This window comes from Myxine glutinosa, chromosome 8 (genome assembly GCF_964187855.1).
Source record: "Myxine glutinosa chromosome 8, kmMyxGlut1.1, whole genome shotgun sequence".
Classification (NCBI taxonomy): Eukaryota; Metazoa; Chordata; class Myxini; order Myxiniformes; family Myxinidae; genus Myxine; species Myxine glutinosa.
The window spans coordinates 86,542,482-86,562,598 of record NC_136268.1 but is presented as its reverse complement, the minus strand read 5'-3'; the positions used below and the strand labels follow the sequence as shown (position 1 = coordinate 86,562,598).

General features: G+C 45.3%; 1 protein-coding gene across 1 annotated transcript in view; it reads right to left on the bottom strand.

Annotated features, from left to right (window-relative positions):
• Positions 1–11,114: 11,114 nt before the first annotated feature.
• Positions 11,115–20,117, bottom strand: part of LOC144893385 (uncharacterized) — a 53,185-nt gene continuing 44,182 nt past the window's right edge. The window contains exon 5 of the mRNA XM_078783973.1: positions 11,115–11,283. Coding sequence (XP_078640099.1) covers positions 11,115–11,283 — 169 coding nt within the window. The remainder of the gene's footprint in view (positions 11,284–20,117) is intronic.

The following is a 20,117-nucleotide window of genomic DNA, read 5'->3' as shown; positions in this document are numbered from 1 at the left end:
GCCAGACATTTTAACTTGGAGGTCAGAGTTAATATGAAGAAAGCAGAGATGCAGACATTGGTGATAGAATCTCTGGTGGGACAGGGCACATGGACAGAGGTAGCCTTGGATTGGTTACCAGAGGAAAAAGAAAATGTGGAGCTCCGGAAAATGGAGATGCAACTGCAGAGTCAGGAAAGGTTAAAAGCAGAGGAAAGGAAAGCGGAGAAAGAAGAGCAGGGGAAAGAGCAGAGGAAAGGAGAGCTGCAAGTGAACTCGAGGAGAGAAGAACAGAGGAAAGGAGAGCTGAAAGAGAACTCGCGGAAAAAAGAGTAGCACAGGAACGAGAACTCGAGGAGAAACGAGCAGAGGAAAGAAGAGCCGAAAGGGAGTTAAAGGAACGTGACATGGAGTGTCAGAGGGAAATTAAACTCAAGGAACTGGAATTAATGAGAGAACGGGGAGAGGTAGCATCCATGCCGGCTAGTTCGACAACTAGTCAGAACACTTGGGATGTTGGTAAACATGTGAGGCTGGTTCCACCCTTCAATGAAAAAGAGGTAGCCAAGTTTTTTTTACACTTTGAGAAAGTGGCTCAAATGCTAAAATGGCCTGTGGGGTCCTGGACTATGTTAGTGCAAAGTGTTTTGGTGGGTAAAGCTCAAGATATATTTTCGGCTTCACCGATTGACAAATGTACAGATTACGAGGAAGTGAAGAAGGCCATTCTCAAAGCCTATTAATTGGTCCCTGAAGCTTACCGGCAAAAATTCCGGAATGCCAGGAAGAGGGAGAGTGAGACCCATGTGGAGTTTGCCAGAATGAAGGAAACCATGTTTGATCGGTGGTGTGATTCGAAGGGGATTGGGAAAGACTTCGAACTGTTGCGACAATTGATCTTGGTGGAGGAATTCAAACAGTGTGTCCACGAGGACATTAAAGTACATCTGGAGGAAAAGAAGGTACCAGAGTTGTATGAGGCAGCAACCGTGGCAGATGACTATGCCTTGACACACAGGATGGGGTTCCATAAACCTAACTTCCCGCCTAGAGTTAGCCAGGGGAGTTATGGTAAATCAGGTGCGGAGAACGAAGATTCTTGGGGGCGGCCTAGAGATGACTATGAGGACAGATCTGATACCGCGACTCTTAGGGATCAGAAGTCTACAGTTCCAAGACAGACTTATCTTCCAGGGGGCTCGAGGCAGACCACGAGTTTCTCCTCCGGGCCTACTTGCGCTTTTTGCAAGAAACCTGGACACTTGATGTCCCAATGTTATGCCCTGGAAAGGAAAAATCAGGAGCGGAGTCAGACTAGTACAACTCCGAATGCATTGGCAAATGTGAAAAATCGTCCTTGGAGGACAGTGCCTTGTGAAGGTTCCCATGCCAAAGTTACGGCATCACAGAACAACCTTGTTCCAGAGGGTTACAAACCTTTTATTTCAGAGGGGTTTGTGTCACTGGATGGAGACGTGACTAACCAGAGACCTGTTAGGGTATTGAGGGACACAGGAGCACATCAATCTTTGATGCTTGAAGGCATTTTGCCATTGTCAGAGAAGACGGCAACTGGTGTTAGTGTTCATTTGCAGGGGGTTGGTGGCTATGTTAGAGCCCCACTTCATGTCATCCATTTGAAGTCTGATTCGGTGTCAGGACCGGTCACCGTAGGTTTACAAGCCACTCTTCCTGTAGAAGGAATATCTTTTGTTATCGGGAATGATTTGGCCGGTGGTCAAGTCTCTGGTAACCCGATGTTTGTTGAAAAGCCTAGCATGGAAAATAACACTGCACAGTTAGAGCAGAAGATTCCGGGTATCTTTCCCTCCTGTGCCGCGACTCGTGCTGTGGGTAGGAAGCACTCTGAAGAGAAGAGGAAGGTACTGACATCACGCTTTGCACCGGCACGTCTTGTCAGGTACCCAAAAACTAAGAGTCAACACACACAAGTCATGGATGGAGGCAATGTTGGCAAGCTCTTTGTAGGTGGACTGAACTTCAAAACAAGGGAAGTTGTTCTGGACTCTGTCTTCGGCCAATATGGACCACTCTTGGAAGTGCGGCTGACAAAAGACAGGGAGACGCAAAAGTCAAGAGGGTTTGGCTTTGTCACGTTTGAAAACACAAAGGATGCCAAAGATGCAGAAAAGAATTTGAATGGCAAGGATTTGGATGGTCGGACCACAACAGTAGAGAAGGCAGGCCATGGGTGTCGAAGGGGCTATGGAGGAAGAAAACGTGGAGGTAGTTTCAGGGGTGGCTATGGCTCCCGGGATGGGAGTAGTAGTTTTGGTGGTGGCCGGTCGACATTACTATGGAGGCTCCCAGAGTTACGGCAGCTCCCGAAGGGATGATTATCAGGGTAGGGGCCGAGAAGGAGACCGCTATTCATGTGACTACAGTGACAAGCGCTCCAACCATGATTATTATGAAAGTTAGGAAGAGTTTGAAGCACTGAATGCTGCGGAGCAGCCGAGCCAAGATTCCTACATGGATTAACCGTGAACTCCACATTCCTAAAGGCATCCATGTAGGGAATACTTCCAGGCCTCACCACCCAACCACCATGAAACCTGGTTCTCAGCTCGGCCTCCTTCAAAAAGTGCTATAGATTTGATTTGTTTTGGATTTTTGGTCACAACCCCTTAACCGTCATTCAAAAAATGTTTTTGGCCTGCAAAGAAAGTTTTCACTAGGTTCAAACTTTCTTTCTTGAGGGAGGGAAGTGTTACGGATTCGTCACTTCCGTTGTTGTGGTTTTGCATCCACTGTAAATATTTCTGATCCCATGTACTATTATTGTTTTCAAAAGGTATGTTGTCCATGAAGTTTTCAAAAGATAAAAAGGTTAAGGTTTTAAATGAAACAGGAACCGGACGACAAACCGGAAGAAGACAAGGAGAAAGGAGGCGGAGCGAGTGAAGTTGGAGAAGAAGCGAGTCGTTTCTTCGTCCTGAGCGAACGTTGTCGAGCAAGAGCCACGAGTGAACTTTGGGTTTCCTGGAAAGGGATTCCTGCGATAGGGTTGTTATTGCTGTGACTGATCAACCTGCGTGTCAGGTTTGGCGTTGGATTCCGAGGAATCATCGTTGTGTCATTTCGTCTCAAGTACGAGCCGTCGGCCATTTTGACTCGCGTGCTTTGCTCATCGCGAAAGGTCTTTGCTTCGCGTCAGCCGTTTTCACCATTCAGATGCCTATCTTGAATGTGTGTGTGCAACGCGAATTTTGAAGACAAACCTGAGGTTCGCCGATTTGGAGCGGTAAAACATTCATACCCGAGGGTGTGAATTTCCCAGTCACTTGAGTGCGCCTTTTCGCAGCTGTTGGCTGTGTGACCCCTTTCTGCCGCTTTGGCTGCGTACGCCTTTGTGCAGTTTTGGCAGCGTGACTGGGCCTGTCATCTGAACGGGATTCGGGTTTGGATTTGGATTTGACATCTTTCTGACGATCGCTGGAGGGGATCAACTTGAGCTCGAAGACGGGAATATAGTGACATTGGGGAATGTTCTTTTTTTACTCACTTGGAGCACAGTGAGTTACGTGATATTAGCTGATGGTACCATCATAAGATATATGTTGATTGTACTTTCGATTGCTATCATTGTTGTACTGTTATTCTTGTGTGATTTTTAATACAATATTTGTTTGTTAGTAACAATTGGTGTGGTTTCACCATTGATTTTTGAAACAGAATAACACATTTTTCTGCCATGACTCCTCTCGGGGCTCGGAGGTACAACGCAACCAGGGGGTCGGGGAGGAGCACGTAACAATAGCAATAAATAAAGTAGAATGTATTCATAGAATACGTACCCCACGTCGTCTTGAGAAGGACTTGGTGCGAGTCAACTCTTGTTTCTTTTTATCTCTGGGCATTAGGCTTTGTTTAATTCACCATGTAAGTTCTGATGGGGCAGGCGTCATCCAAGAAATATGCGCTATATCAAATGGTCATGTAACATGTGGTAAAGTTTCAATTTCCTCCATTGAATGATTTTTGATGTACGCTCTTAACAAAATGCAGACACATACTGTGCCTATAGAAAGTCTGCACCCCCTTTCAAATTTTTCACCTTTTGTTGCCTTATAGCCTGGAATTAAAATGCATTAAATCAGACTTTTTCCACCTTTATTTACACATCGTACCACACAACTTCCAAGTGAAAAACAAATCCTGCAAATGTCAAAACATTAATGAACTAGTTACTAGAGCAATGTGACTGTGTCGCCAATATCCCTCTGCATAGTCCCACAACGGGTAGATGCCCTCACTCACTGTCCCAAAAAAAACAAGTTTGATTAAAAACCCTTCAGCTGTTTTCAAGTATCACATTTTCACCAGCCATGACAGGTTTCACCTCGATCGGTGAAGGGGTTTCAGAGAAGGGATTTTTTTAAAAACATCGTCTTTCAAGCTAATATGTCTGCCATACCACGTGACATATGACCTTTAAAAATGTACACTCTGCATATGTATGGGTAGGGGATTACATTTGTGAAGTTTAGTGTTGATACGATAAGGTTCATTTTTCTATCCAAGATGGCTGTCAAACCACATTAACTACGACGTCATTATTTTCAAACTATATGCAACAGTGGTGTTTGATGATATTTGTAAAATTTTGCATCGATAGGGTAAGCGGTTTCAGAGATATAATTATTCAATATTTTCCTTCAATCCAATATGGCTGCCACACCATGTGACCAATGACGTTTTTGTGATAATCTTTTAATCGCCATGCCTAGTAAATGACACACGTAAAGTTTTAAGTCAATTGATTTGGTGGTTTGGGAGAAGTTGTTTTATTAAAGTTTTAGGTTAAATCCAACATGGCTGCCAAACCATATGACCTATAATGTCATAAATTTAATATTTCAATACAAATAGGTCATAGATCATGTGCATGCAATTTCAGATTTTTATGATAAGGAATTCGATGAAAACGTTTTGACTGGTATACCACTTCACATACAATGTCATCATTATCATGGTTTTGTTCCCCATTGGGAGTACTTGACAATGAGGCAAGTTTAAAATTTTTCCATTCAGCGGTTGCCGAGAAATTTAAAAAAATTGATTTGCGTTTAATCCAAGATGGCTGCCATACCACGTGACCTATAACGTCACAATTATCATAAAAAATTCTGCAAGGGTGTCACTCCTACCCTGAAAGTTTCGTCTCAATTGGACATCTGGTTGCTGAGAAAAACGAGGTTTAGCCCGTACGGACGGACAGACAACCCGAAAACATAATGCCTCCTGCCACCTTTGTGGGCGGAGGCATAAAAATACGAAACTTGAATATCTTGGTTGGATAAGTGTCCACCCCACTGAGTTAATACTTGGTGGAAGCACCTTTGACAGCAATTACAGCTGTGAGTCTGTTGGGATAGGTCTTACCAACTTTGCACACCTTGATTGGGCAATGTTTGCCCATTCTTCTGTACAAAACTGTTCAAGCTCAGTCAAGTTGCGTGGGGAGCGTTGATGGACAGAAATCTTCAAGTCATGCCACAGATTTTCCACTGGATTTAGGTCAGGTCTCTGACTGGGCCACACAAGGGCATTTATATTTTTGTTCCTTAGCCACTCCCATGAAGCTTCGGCTGTGTGCTTCATGTTGTTTCATGCTGGAAGGTGAACTTCTATTCAAATTTCAGCTTTCTTACAGAGGGCAGCACGTTTTTCTCTGGGATTATTTCTGTATTTTGCTGCATCCATTTTCCCTTCTATCCTGACAGGTGCCCCAGTCCCTGCTGATGAGCAACGTCCCCATATCATGATGCTGCCACCACCATTCTTCACAGTAGGGGTAGTCGGGTGTTCTTTGGGTGATGTGCTGTGTTGGGTTTGCGCCAATCATAACGTTTTGCATTTAGGCCAAAAAGTTAGATCTTGGTTTTGTCAAACCTCAAAATATTTTGCCGCATGGCTTCAGAATCTCTGGAGTGGTTTTTTGCATACCTCAAACGGGACTCAAGGTGGGCTTGTTTGAGTAATGGCTTCCTTCTTGCCACCCTACCGTACAGGCCAGACTTGTGGAGTTGCTTGGGATATTGTTGTCTTGGGATATACATGCACACAGTGACCAGTCTTTGCTATAAAGGCCTGTAGCTCTTTCAAAGATGCCTTTGGCCACTTGGTGGCCTCTCTGTTCAGTCTCCTCCTTGCTTTGTCATCCAGTTTAAAGGGATGACCTGATCTAGGCAGGGTCTTGGTGGTACCATATGCCTTCCAATTCTTAATGATTGTCTCTTGACTCTGCTCCAATGGATATTCAAGGCCTTTGAAATATTTTTATGCCCATCACCTGATCAGTGCCTTTCCACAGCTTTATCCCAGAGATCTTTTGAAAGGTCCTTCGTGCTCATGGTTGAGTCTTTGCTGTGAAATACATTACCCAGCAGAGGAAACCTACAGGAGCATCTGATTTTATTCTGAAATAATCAGAATCACTATAATTTAACACAGGTTGAGGCCAATTAACTTGGTGTGTGATTTTGAAGGTGATTGGTTACACCTGAGCTAATTTACAATTGCTATTGTAACGCAGAATTCAGACCTCGGCACAACATAAGAGTGTGGTCCTGTCGTTCTTTATTCCAGCTTGGGTTGCCCTCCATTTACAGGTTCAATGACATAAGTGTGAACACCCGTGTTAAGGCGCTCGACCACTTTGTGCGGTGTAGAATCCTAGACATCTTGCATTTTGCTTCGACCCCTTATATTCCTATTCCTGAGGAATACTCGTGCACCTATTGGCAGGTCTACATCAGTAGCCCTGCGGTCATGGAGTGACTTTCTTCGCAGCACTCCTTTCTCTGTGTTTTTTGATGCCATTTGAAAGGCATGATTGAGCCTTGTGTGATGCTCGGCGATCCAATCCTCTACTCGGCCATCCCCTTTGGAATGCATGTCAAGTCCTAGCAGGTGATCGACAGTTGGACGGGGTCTCTCCCAAAGAAGAGGTAGTGCGGGGAATATCCTGTGGTGGAATGAGGGGTACTGTTGTATGCTGTTACGGATCCATCACTTCCACATTTGTTGTTATTATATACTGGAAGGATTTTTGGTTTCAGGTGATATTGTTGTTAAGATTTTTGTGTGATATGGAGATGACTTTAGTAAAAGGTAAAAATAAATGTTTGTGAAGGAGAAAGGAAGACGTGGCAAAAAGGCCGGAAGAGGAGATCGAGATGGGCAGGGAGAGGGAGATGCAGCCATAATGTCGCATCGAGGCTGCGAGTGGACCTTTTTGATTTTGGTCGCGATATGAGTTGAGGCTTCCCGGGAAAGGGATTGTCCGCGACATCGTCATATATTGCGAGTGCAATTAAACCTGCGTCTCAGGTTTTATCACCAAGTGTGAGTTATTGTTTGTGTTACGTGGTCCTCCCGGTAACTACCTGGTCTCGGTGACCCCCGGACCGTGGGAGGCACCCCGCCAGAAAGATATACGATTTATACGCTTTCGTAACGCAATCAAGATGAATTCCAGTCCATAAGAAACCCCACACCAAGGATTCCGAGTAATCAATAATATATTCCCCCAAGGAATCAACAATCAACAACCATCAACAATCCACAATCAACAATCAATCCCCGAGATGATTAAGATGGCCATCTTATATATGTGTGTCCCCTTTCCCCACTCCCGACCCCTTGGGTACTCACGACCCCTTTGGTCTCTGTCCCTCACAATGTCTCTGGGCCCCTCCTGAACAAGGTTATGGTCGGCTTCGCCGCACACGGGCGGTTGAACGAACCCCGGGCGGACGTGCTTCCACCGGGCACGTACCGTACCGGGAACCACGGCTGCAGCGCACACCTCCTGGCCAAGCAAAGCGGGCAAAGCAAGCGCCGCTTGCAACGCGCGCGAGGCCCCAAAGTGCGACCCGTACGCGTCCTTGTAGACGGTGCGGCGAACTGTGCCGGACGCTGGGTCTGTGCACGGCCCCACGGCAACTTGACGTGTCAAAAGGGTAGTTACACGTCCCGGTAACTCCTCTCGCCAGACGGGCTTGGGAACGCAGCTTTTCCACGCTGCTCAATCTCGATCCCAACTCTCGTCGGAGCTGGGCGAGGAAGAAGAAGAATCGTCGCTTCTCCCGGACCTCGTGTCTTTTCTTCTTCCGTTTCCGGTCTCCTTTTTCCCAGAAGGGCTCCTGACCCTTTAATCACAACAACCCTTAATCGACTACACATTGATAAGCAAAGACCTGAATAGTAATTCACATACATTCACATAAATATGTAACATTTGAGAGAAATCAAGCGCTTCCATTGCAGGCCTATACGCCATTTTGTCCTCCAAGAAGAAGAGGCTGTCTGCTTGGTGCATCTTGTTTTGTCGTTGGGATTTCCATATCGACCTAATCGTGTTGATTGCCATTGGTTTACCTATCCTATCGGCTCAATTCCCATATCGACCTTTCACCTTGTAACTCCTCGTTCGCCGTCTTGCCAATACCTGCCTATTGATTTGCCGTTCTGCACGACCTCGATCTCCAACCAGCATGGGGATCCGTGCACGGACTTTGGGGAATGTTACATTCCACTCACGTTTGGCGTGTCATGAGTTTATTGCTTTGAGAGCATTGGGGAATGATGGTACCCTCATATGTATTGTTCATTTGATGCAAGTGACATTTTCATTGTACTTTCTTTAAGTGTTATTATTGTGTATGTGAGAGTTCTTAATGCAAGAGTTGTGAGGGTTGTTTTGTTCTACAAGTGCATTGGTGTGGTTTTACCATGGTTTATTAGATCACTCAAAATGACAAATCTTTCTGCCGCATTCCCTCTCGCATTCCCTCTCGAGACTCTGAGGTGCACCGTAACCGGAGTTTGGGGAAGTAATACGTAACAATGCATATACTAATTCCGGTAGGTACTCGGGCCACTTTAGTTTCTTCTTGGGAGGCAGGGTGCACAGTCGATCATGAAGTGTGTGGTTAATCCGCTCGCAATACCCATTACCCTCGGGGTGATATGGGGTGGTGTATCTCTTGGTAATACCATACACCTTGCATATCTCTTGAATAATCTTGCTTTCAAAATTGTGTGCTTGATCACTATGTATCCTACGTGGGACACCGAAACGAATGAACCAATCTTGCACAAGAACACGGGTTACGGTTGAAGCCTTTTGATCATGAGAGGGAATTGCTTGCGTAAATATAGTGAAAACGTCCGTAAGTACAACAACATGTTCAGTCCCATTGCTGCTGGGGTCTAGGATGGTGAAGTCCACAGCAAGCACATCTAATGGCCTAGCAGTTGTCAAAGATCCCATGGAGGGGTGAAGTCACCTCCCTACTTCGGACAACGTACAGCATTCGGAGTTCTGACAATAATTAGCAATGTCAAGAGCTATTCCTGGCCAGTAGCATCGCTTTCTTGCTAGAGCAGTTGTTTTATCCGATGCATGATGACCCGCCTGGTCATGCATTGCTTCCAGAACCTGAACATTGAGGCTGTTGGGAATGATCAGTTGCTTAACTCTCTCCCATCATCCTGGACGAGGCGGTAAAGGATGCCATCTTCTGCCTTTATACGTTTTTAGCACCTCAATGGTTTATGTGTCTGCTTAGACTCTTTCATGAGGTAGCGTCGGGTTGGGGGATGTTTGGTCCTCCAGTAAAAGTGAAGTCTGTTGATGTCTTTGTCAGCAAGCTGAAGTTATTTGAGGTCTTCCTTTGCAATAGACGGCAAAGGAGAAATCGTTTTTGGATATACCCCTGCAGATGTAGTGTGGATTTATTAATCAAGACATCTGTGATGCTTTGAAGAATCCTTGTATGGACTTCAGGGGGCAGTGGGGTGTAGATTCCTTCCCATGTTTGAGGTTCAGCAACATGATCAGCTGATATCCCCTCCAATCTGCCATACGTGGGTTCTCCTCCATGTTCAGTCTTCCGACTAAGGGCATCAGCATTTCCATTGCTCTTACCCGGCCTGTACTTTATCGTGAACTTGAACTGAGAGAGTTCCGCTGCCCATCTTGTTTCCGTGGCTCCTAGCTTAGCTGTAGTCTGTAGGTAACTGAGAGTGTTATTGTCTGTGAACACCTCAAACTCTGCGCCAATTAGTACGTCCCTGAATTTTTGGGAGATCGCCCATCGCAAAGCTAGCAGTTCGAGTTTCATGCTGGAATAATTCTCCATATTCCGTTCGTTAGGCTTGAGACTCCTGCTGGCATAAGCAATGACCACCTTCCTTTTCCCTTGTGCCTGTGACAATACAGCTCCAAGGCCATGGAAGCTGGCATCCGTCTCTAGTATGAAAGAGAGGTTGAAGTCCGGGTAACCTAAGATGGGTGGCAAAATTAGCTTCAGTTTGAGGGTGCGAAAGGAGTCTTCACATGCTTGGGTCCAACTTTCTTTGATGTTCAGTGACAATCCATGCCTACTACACCTCTTCCCAGCTCCTTTGGCCTTTTCTGACTACTGTAGTAGGCTGTGTAGGGGCGAGGCCACTTGTGCATAACCCTGCACAAATCTTCTATAATAACCAGCCAGACCGAGGAACCCGCGAAGCTCCCTTTCTGTCTTGGGTCGAGGCCATTCCTGTATGGCAGAGATCTTCTCATCTGGACTAGTACCCTCACTGGTCATGACATGCCCCAGATAATGTACCTTAGTCTTGAAAAGCTGACACTTTGCTGGCTTCACTTCAGATTGAGATTTGACAATCAGGCTAGGACAGTGTCCAGTCTCCCCAGTTTCTTTGAATGAAGTACCAAATATGAGGATGTCATCAAAGGTAAACAGGAAGTGACTGGAAGTTAAGATCACCAAACGCCCTGCCCATCACCGACATGAAGTTGGCTGGGGCAATGGGGCATTGCAGAGCCCGAACAGCATCCTGGTGTATTCATTGAGTCCTCCAGTTCCTATGCGAAATGCAGTTTTCTCAAAGTCTTCTTCCACAACCGGTAACTGATTAATACTATGGGCTAGATCGAGACTACAAAAGTAGCTTGCACCTTTCAGGGCTTGCAATGCTTCAATCCTTGGTAGAGGATAGGCATCCTTACGGGTTTTGGCATTGAGTGAACGATAATCCATGCAAGTTCGTAATTTCCCATCTTTCTTTCTTACAAGAACAATGGGTGAAGCATATGGACTTCATGACTCCCGAATAATACCTTGATCTAGGGACTTCTGCAAGTACTCCCTTACTTCGTTCCAGTGATGTGGTGGTATCCTATGGTACGGGATCTTCACAGAATGGTCGTCCTCTGTCACGATTATGTGACTCACAAAATGGCAATATCCCATATCATCTTCGTCCTTGCTAAATGTTTAGCGATACTTTGAAAGGGTAAAGAGAAGTTCCTGTTTCTGTGTTTCTTCCAGATCACCAATATTCATCTTGGAGACCAGTTCCTGAACGTCTTCTTCATTTGATCTATTTTCTACAATGAGCACCCTGGATGGGATACTTCTTCCCTCTGCTGTTGGGGTGGGGGTGGACATCCTGGATGCCTCCTCATTTGAGACTAATCGATCATGCCCCACTTCCTCGACAAGATCTTCAACCTCCTCCGTTGAAGCCCGTTCTCTGCCTCTTTATTTAACATTACTAGTGTGGGAGGTCATGAGTTGTTTTAATTAACTTTCTTTGCTGCACTTTGAGTCCACAAGCTGGCATGTGTTTTCTGTGTCTGCTATGTGTTCTCCTCTGCTTATCTAAACATTTGTAGGAACACTGTTAGTCAGTGGGCTGAGTAGGGTTTACATGCACCCCCCCCCCCCCCCCACAACTTAACTTCCCGGGTATGTCCATGTACTGCCCACCCTAGGGGTTAGGAAAAACCATGTTAACAGAAAAAAACTCATTCCCTCATAGTTTGACCTCTGGTGACCTCATTAGTGACCTCATTTGCATATAACACATATCATTGTAAAGAGTGTCTCAGGACAAACATTTTGAAGGGTCATATGCAACCATAGGATGACTAGGTAAAACGTTATGGCCATTTGAATTTCGCCTACCCCTAATTTTCGGAAATCACTGACACAGGGGGGGTAACATCAAAATATGCGTGGGAGGTAACTTGGGAATGAGTTTTTTTTCTGTTAACATGGTTTTCCCTAACCCCTAGGGTGGGGGGTACATGGACATACCCGGGAAGTTAAGTTGTGGGGGGGGGGGGGGGGGGGTGCATGTAAACCCTACTCAGCCCACGGACTATGTAGGTTTAATTTTCATTTCCACCTGCCACGGCAGGACTTTATCTTTGCATGCATGATAAATTTCGAGGGAAACTCCTTATAATTCCCGAGAAAATATGTACCGCTTCGATTTCATGGAAACTGGCCTTCAATGAGTGTGCGGAGCGCTTTGGGTGCAGGGCACGCTTTTGTTGGTTATCTCCTCGTTTTTGATCTTATATCTGTCCTGGAATAAGAGTGCGGAATAAGTGCGGAGCGCTTATATCTGTCCAACTTCTGTCCTGGAAGTCCTTGGTGTCCTTGTGCTTTATACTTCTCCCTCCCCCCCTCCCCCCTTCCCATGCCTCCTCCCCCCGGGCCCTCTCCCTGCTCTCGGATGTTGTGTTTGTGTGCTTCCCCTTTTCTCCCCATCTTGTCTTCCGCTCCCTCTTTTTGTGTATTTTGTTTGTCTGGTCGATTTGTTTGTGAATTAAATGTTAGCTCTTTCACGAGCCTCGATTCAGTATACAACAACAACAAAAAAAGAAAGAAAAAAAAAAGAAAAAGAGATTTCAACTGCGCAGACGGGAGAAGAGACTTGGCATTGATCTGAAGCCTACCCTTTCCCACATATGTGTTAATCTCCTATTAAACGGTTTGTAATTCAGTATGGTGTCTTTAGTGTCTCATCGGACATCAGACATCGCACTTCGACACTAGCTTCAGCCCCTCAATCGTTCGCTCCATCTAGGCCAACTGCGTTTCCATTTCTTCAGACATGATAAAGGTTATTCAATCCACTCTAGTCAAAGGGAAATAAGTTCGAGTCGAGTGTCAAGCCAAATATCAAAATACAATTTAACCCAAACAATTAATGATCATAACATTACATCACATCATTTTATGTATAACGACATCAATGCCATTCTAGATGACCGTCCGGAAGATGCCCTCGATGTCAGCCACGAGAACCAGCCAGGGTTTGATGTTTTCCTTTGGAATTCTGCCGACTATGCCAAAATGTAACTCAGAATTCAGATCTCAGCACAACATGAAAGTGTGGTCCTGTCGTCCTTTATTCCAGCTTGAAACACACAAACTCCGGCTGTCTATTCTCATGAGTTTTTATGACATTTTTATTAGTTTTTATTACATTCGGCCAGCCAGGAAATTGAGGGTTCAGTATCAGTAAAAAACAACCATAGCAAATGGACTCATTCGCTCACAGCGCTTCCAGGGCCACCAGAAACAGCACTTGCCGATCAGCAAGGGAACGACGTCATCGAACATTCCCGAACAGAGATTAGACTCCGCCCCCCCCCCCCCCCCCCCCGACGACTCCTAATGAGGAGGCCACGCCATGGATAACGTTAGCACATGCTTATGCCAACGAGGTAGGGTCTAAGATTAGTTTCCTCAGTATGTGATTGCCTTCTGTGATTTTTCCCTTTTTTTTATTTTTACGATTGTAACAAAGCCGGCCATAAAAATGCACGTCTTTAACCAACAACAACAATCGCCAACAGTACCCGGACATTACGATCGTCAAGTAAACCCTGCCCCACCAACCTACTAAGGAACAAGGCTCGGCAGATCATGACCTGAGCTTCGTGATTGGTCAGGAGGACATGGAGTGATGTAATAGCAGGCTTGGTGATTGGACAGTGTGAGGGGAGAGCGAGAAGGGTTGAAAAGGAAGAAGACGAGTCTTTGAGCTCTCTCTCGTGCTGGCTTTCGTATCGGGTGGTCGCTTTTGGTTTTGCTCTTGGGTGGCTTGGATGCTTGTGGCTCACGTGTGATTTTGAGAATTGTTCGGAGCTTTGTGAACTTTGGCAATGTCGGAGGAGGAGGTGTTGTTGGCCGTGGTGCTCTACGGGGACAGAGGAGGTCGTGAATACGGCAAAGGAGGCTATCCTGTCTGCTTGTTTCATGGCTGGGCGTTTTCAACACGGGGTTTCGGCGTCATTGTCGGAGGCCTTCCCACGTGAGTGGCTACACCCCGGCAACGACCATCGAGCTCCTAAAAGCCTCGTAGACCAGAGCTGAATGCCGGCCATTTACATAAAAATAACATTATTTTATTTCTTTAATCTCTCCGCTTGTCTGTTTTGTGTGTCTGTATGGGGACGTCCTACAAAGGGAAATATTCATTTCACCTCCGCATTTGTTTTATTCTTTGCTTTATTTCATTAAATTCATTGGTGTTGCATTTTCAATTGTGTGTCGTGTTTCTCCGTTTATGGGTTCGAGTATAAGCTCCGTGCAGGTAAGCACTTTGGTTCCCTCACCCGCGCACAACGGAACAACTGCCAGTTTCGGCTACAGGCCTCGGAAATTAACGACCGATTGGCTATCCTTCCAAGGCTGCTTTTCATCGGCTATGGACTTGACAATACTTTTCCCTCTTTTTAGACAAATTGAACCTCCCCCACCTGATATTGCACCACCATTTTGTGGTGGGCAGTATAAGTCGCCCAGAGCTTTGGCTCTGAGTGAAACAAAGAGTGCAACAACACAACTTTTTTAAAGTCCATTACTGGGGATGGGTACTCTTTGTAGCCATTGATAAAACATGGGTGGAGGAAAAAAAAGAGATTTTAAACTTTATTTGGAATCATCATTTTCAAAGAGAACATTTTCATAATCTGGTGATCAATGTATTTACTTTAAAGAAACTTATAACAGCCAGGTTCATAGTTGAGCTTACATCAATCAAGACAAGGAAGAAGAAGAACACGAAAAACATTAAATGTGCACTGAATTGATAGTCGTGAGTCGAAAACACACAAGTCTAACTCAACCACTGACAACATGGAAAATTATTTGCAAAAGAATGAAGCAAAAGTAAACACCAAAATAAATAACAATATGAACAGTAAGGCAAAGCATGAGAAAATGGAAAGGACAAAACGTTCAGGAATAAACAGGGCATCACTAGTCCATGACCTCTTTAACCAGGTATCTGGATGTACAGGCAGCATGTCTAACTCGATGGTTATTTTTATTTTTTCGAGTTTCACCAATCCAAGAATGGTAACCCATTGACATGAACATAAGCCAGCGATCGGAATAAATTACCAGATGGTGAGTAAAACCTTTCCACATTAATTCCGCAGCCGGGGTGTCGAAAAGTTTTTCCCTTTTCAAACAAATTCCCTGAGCAATAAACACAGGAGATTTGCAGTGGAATGACTGTGTGCTCCATTCTTTTGAGGTTGTGGAAAAGTACTTTTTGACCTTTTGTGAAAACGTGCCGTATGAGCATGACCGATAAGAAATGTAAATACCTGACTGATGCCGAAATCAAAATTGTCGTGAAATGAGGTGCAAATCAGATGTGACTTATTCGTAAAATGTTATGGAGTAGAGAAGTTTTTTTTGGAAAAATGAGGTCAAATATTCTCAATAATATGGATGTAATTGCGAGGCAACTACAATGGGAAAGGAGAGGAAGAGCAAAACAATAGTGAACATTGCAAAGCCAGACCAGCGTACAATTGTCTCGGTGACCCTGTCCAAACGTGTGTTATACACAGGAGTACACTTAATTTGCATGTGGACACACACACACACACACACACACACACACACACACACACACACACACACACACACACACACACACACACACACCTTCTTGAGTGTAAAGAAATGAAGCCTACAATCACGAAAGCATGCAGTAGAGGAGATGGAAAAACGTAAAATGTTGCAACATGAAAGAGGAAAAAAAACCACAAAAACAATGCCAATGGAATTGATGGAATAAAGAGGCAAAGAAATGGTATTAACGTCAGAAAGTACAAGTGAAAAGATGGTATCATGAGAAAGGCAATTATGGAGATGTGGATGAACAGCAAAGAGAGACAGCTGTGCAAGTGCAGGAAGTGTAACAAGGGGGCAGATGTGGGGCAAGACAGGCTATTCACAGCGGTTATAGTCTTCATTGTAAATGAGGTTTGAAGGACAAACCATGCAGTATGTGACCCCTTTGCAACAAGATAAAAATGTTCTTGGGTTTGGTGGATTTGCATACTGTCCATCCTCCTTATCATGGCAGAATGTGGTGTCATAGGTGCCACACAGACTACTAGTAATGGGTGAGGATGTGGAAGAAGTGGTTGGTGTGTAAGGCCATTCACAGCGGTTAGTTACTTCATTGTAGATGAGGTTTGCAGGACAAACCATGCAGTCGGTGGTGCCGTTGAAACAAGAGAAAAACGTTGTGGGGTTTGCTGGATTTGCATATTGTCCATCTGCTTTGTCTTGGCAGAATGTGGTGTCAAAGATGCCGCACTGACTACCAGTAATGGGTGAGGATGTGGTGGAAGTGGTTGGTGTGTAAGGCCATTCACAGCGGTTAGTTACTTCATTATAGATGAGGTTTGCAGGACAAACCATGCAGTCGGTGGTGCCGTTGAAACAAGAGAAAAACGTTGTGGGGTTTGCTGGATTTGCATATTGTCCATCTGATTTGTTTTGGCAGAATGTGGTGTCAAAGATGCCGCACTGACTACCAGTAATGGGTGAGGATGTGGTGGAAGTGGTTGGTGTGTAAGGCCATTCACAGCGGTTAGTTACTTCATTATAGATGAGGTTTGCAGGACAAACCATGCAGTCGGTGGTGCCGTTGAAACAAGAGAAAAACGTTGTGGGGTTTGCTGGATTTGCATATTGTCCATCTGCTTTGTCTTGGCAGAATGTGGTGTCAAAGATGCCGCACTGACTACCAGTAATGGGTGAGGATGTGGTGGAAGTGGTTGGTGTGTAAGGCCATTCACAGCGGTTAGTTACTTCATTATAGATGAGGTTTGCAGGACAAACCATGCAGTAGGTGGTGCCGTTGAAACAAGAGAAAAACGTTGTGGGGTTTGCTGGATTTGCATATTGTCCATCTGATTTGTTTTGGCAGAATGTGGTGTCAAAGATGCCGCACTGACTACCAGTAATGGGTGAGGATGTGGTAGAAGTGGTTGGTGTGTAAGGCCATTCACAGCGGTTAGTTACTTCATTATAGATGAGGTTTGCAGGACAAACCATGCAGTAGGTGGTGCCGTTGAAACAAGAGAAAAACGTTGTGGGGTTTGCTGGATTTGCATATTGTCCATCTGCTTTGTCTTGGCAGAATGTGGTGTCAAAGATGCCACACTGACTACCAGTAATGGGTGAGGATGTGGTGGAAGTGGTTGGTGTGTAAGGCCATTCACAGCGGTTAGTTACTTCATTGTAGATGAGGTTTGCAGGACAAACCATGCAGTAGGTGGTGCCGTTGAAACAAGAGAAAAACGTTCTTGGGTTTGCTGGATTTGCATATTGTCCATCTGCTTTGTCTTGGCAGAATGTGGTGTCAAAGATGCCGCACTGACTACCAGTAATGGGTGAGGATGTGGTGGAAGTGGTTGGTGTGTAAGGCCATTCACAGCGGTTAGTTACTTCATTGTAGATGAGGTTTGCAGGACAAACCATGCAGTCGGTGGTGCCGTTGAAACAAGAGAAAAACGTTGTGGGGTTTTCTGGATTTGCATATTGTCCGTCTGATTTGTTTTGGCAGAATGTGGTGTCAAAGATGCCGCACTGACTACCAGTAATGGGTGAGGATGTGGTAGAAGTGGTTGGTGTGTAAGGCCATTCACAGCGGTTAGTTACTTCATTATAGATGAGGTTTGCAGGACAAACCATGCAGTCGGTGGTGCCGTTGAAACAAGAGAAAAACGTTGTGGGGTTTGCTGGATTTGCATATTGTCCGTCTGATTTGTTTTGGCAGAATGTGGTGTCAAAGATGCCGCACTGACTACCAGTAATGGGTGAGGATGTGGTAGAAGTGGTTGGTGTGTAAGGCCATTCACAGCGGTTAGTTACTTCATTATAGATGAGGTTTGCAGGACAAACCATGCAGTAGGTGGTGCCGTTGAAACAAGAGAAAAACGTTCTTGGGTTTGCTGGATTTGCATATTGTCCATCTGCTTTGTCTTGGCAGAATGTGGTGTCAAAGATGCCGCACTGACTACCAGTAATGGGTGAGGATGCGGTGGAAGTGGTTGGTGTGTAAGGCCATTCACAGTGGTTAGTTACTTCATTATAGATGAGGTTTGCAGGACAAACCATGCAGTAGGTGGTGCCGTTGAAACAAGAGAAAAACGTTCTTGGATTTGCTGGATTTGCATATTGTCCATCTGCTTTGTCTAGGCAGAATGTGGTGTCAAAGATGCCGCACTGACTACCAGTAATGGGTGACGATGTGGTAGAAGTGGTTGGTGTGTAAGGCCATTCACAGCGGTTAGTTACTTCATTGTATATGAGGTTTGCAGGACAAACCATGCAGTAGGTGGTGCCCTCGACACAAGAGAAAAACGTTGTGGGGTTTGCTGGATTTGCATATTGTCCATCTGATTTGTTTTGGCAGAATGTGGTGTCAAAGATGCCGCACTGACTACCAGTAATGGGTGAGGATGTGGTGGAAGTGGTTGGTGTGTAAGGCCATTCACAGCGGTTAGTTACTTCATTGTAGATGAGGTTTGCAGGACAAACCATGCAGTAGGTGGTGCCATCGACACAAGAGAAAAACGTTGTGGGGTTTGCTGGATTTGCATATTGTCCATCTGCTTTGTCTAGGCAGAATGTGGTGTCAAAGATTCTGCACTGACTACCAGTAATGGGTGAGGATGTGGTGGAAGTGGTCGGTGTGTGAGGCCATTCACAGCGGTTAGTTACTTCGTTGTAGATGAGGTTTGCAGGACAAACCATGCAGTAGGTGGTGCCCCCGACACAAGAGAAAAACGTTGTGGGGTTTGCTGGATTTGCATATTGTCCATCTGATTTGTTTTGGCAGAATGTGGTGTCAAAGATGCCGCACTGACTACCAGTAATGGGTGAGGATGTGGTGGAAGTGGTTGGTGTGTAAGGCCATTCACAGCGGTTAGTTACTTCATTGTAGATGAGGTTTGCAGGACAAACCATGCAGTAGGTGGTGCCCTCGACACAAGAGAAAAACGTTCTTGGGTTTGCTGGATTTGCATATTGTCCATCTGCTTTGTCTTGGCAGAATGTGGTGTCAAAGATGCCGCACTGACTACCAGTGATGGGTGACGATGTGGTGGAAGTGGTTGGTGTGTAAGGCCATTCACAGCGGTTAGTTACTTCATTGTAGATGAGGTTTGCAGGACAAACCATGCAGTAGGTGGTGCCCTCGACACAAGAGAAAAACGTTCTTGGGTTTGCTGGATTTGCATATTGTCCATCTGCTTTGTCGAGGCAGAATGTGGTGTCAAAGATGCCGCACTGACTACCAGTGATGGGTGACGATGTGGTGGAAGTGGTTGGTGTGTAAGGCCATTCACAGCGGTTAGTTACTTCATTGTAGATGAGGTTTGCAGGACAAACCATGCAGTAGGTGGTGCCCTCGACACAAGAGAAAAACGTTCTTGGGTTTGCTGGATTTGCATATTGTCCATCTGCTTTGTTTTGGCAGAATGTGGTGTCAAAGATGCCGCACTGACTACCAGTAATGGGTGAGGATGTGGTGGAAGTGGTTGGTGCGTAAGGCCATTCACAGCGGTTAGTTACTTCATTGTAGATGAGGTTTGCAGGACAAACCATGCAGTAGGTGGTGCCCTCGACACAAGAGAAAAACGTTCTTGGGTTTGCTGGATTTGCATATTGTCCATCTGCTTTGTCGAGGCAGATTGTGGTGTCAAAGATGCCGCACTGACTACCAGTAATGGGTGAGGATGTGGTGGAAGTGGTTGGTGTGTAAGGCCATTCACAGCGGTTAGTTACTTCATTGTAGATGAGGTTTGCAGGACAAACCATGCAGTAGGTGGTGCCCTCGACACAAGAGAAAAACGTTGTGGGGTTTGCTGGATTTGCATATTGTCCATCTGATTTGTTTTGGCAGAATGTGGTGTCAAAGATGCCGCACTGACTACCAGTGATGGGTGAGGATGTGGTAGAAGTGGTTGGTGTGTAAGGCCATTCACA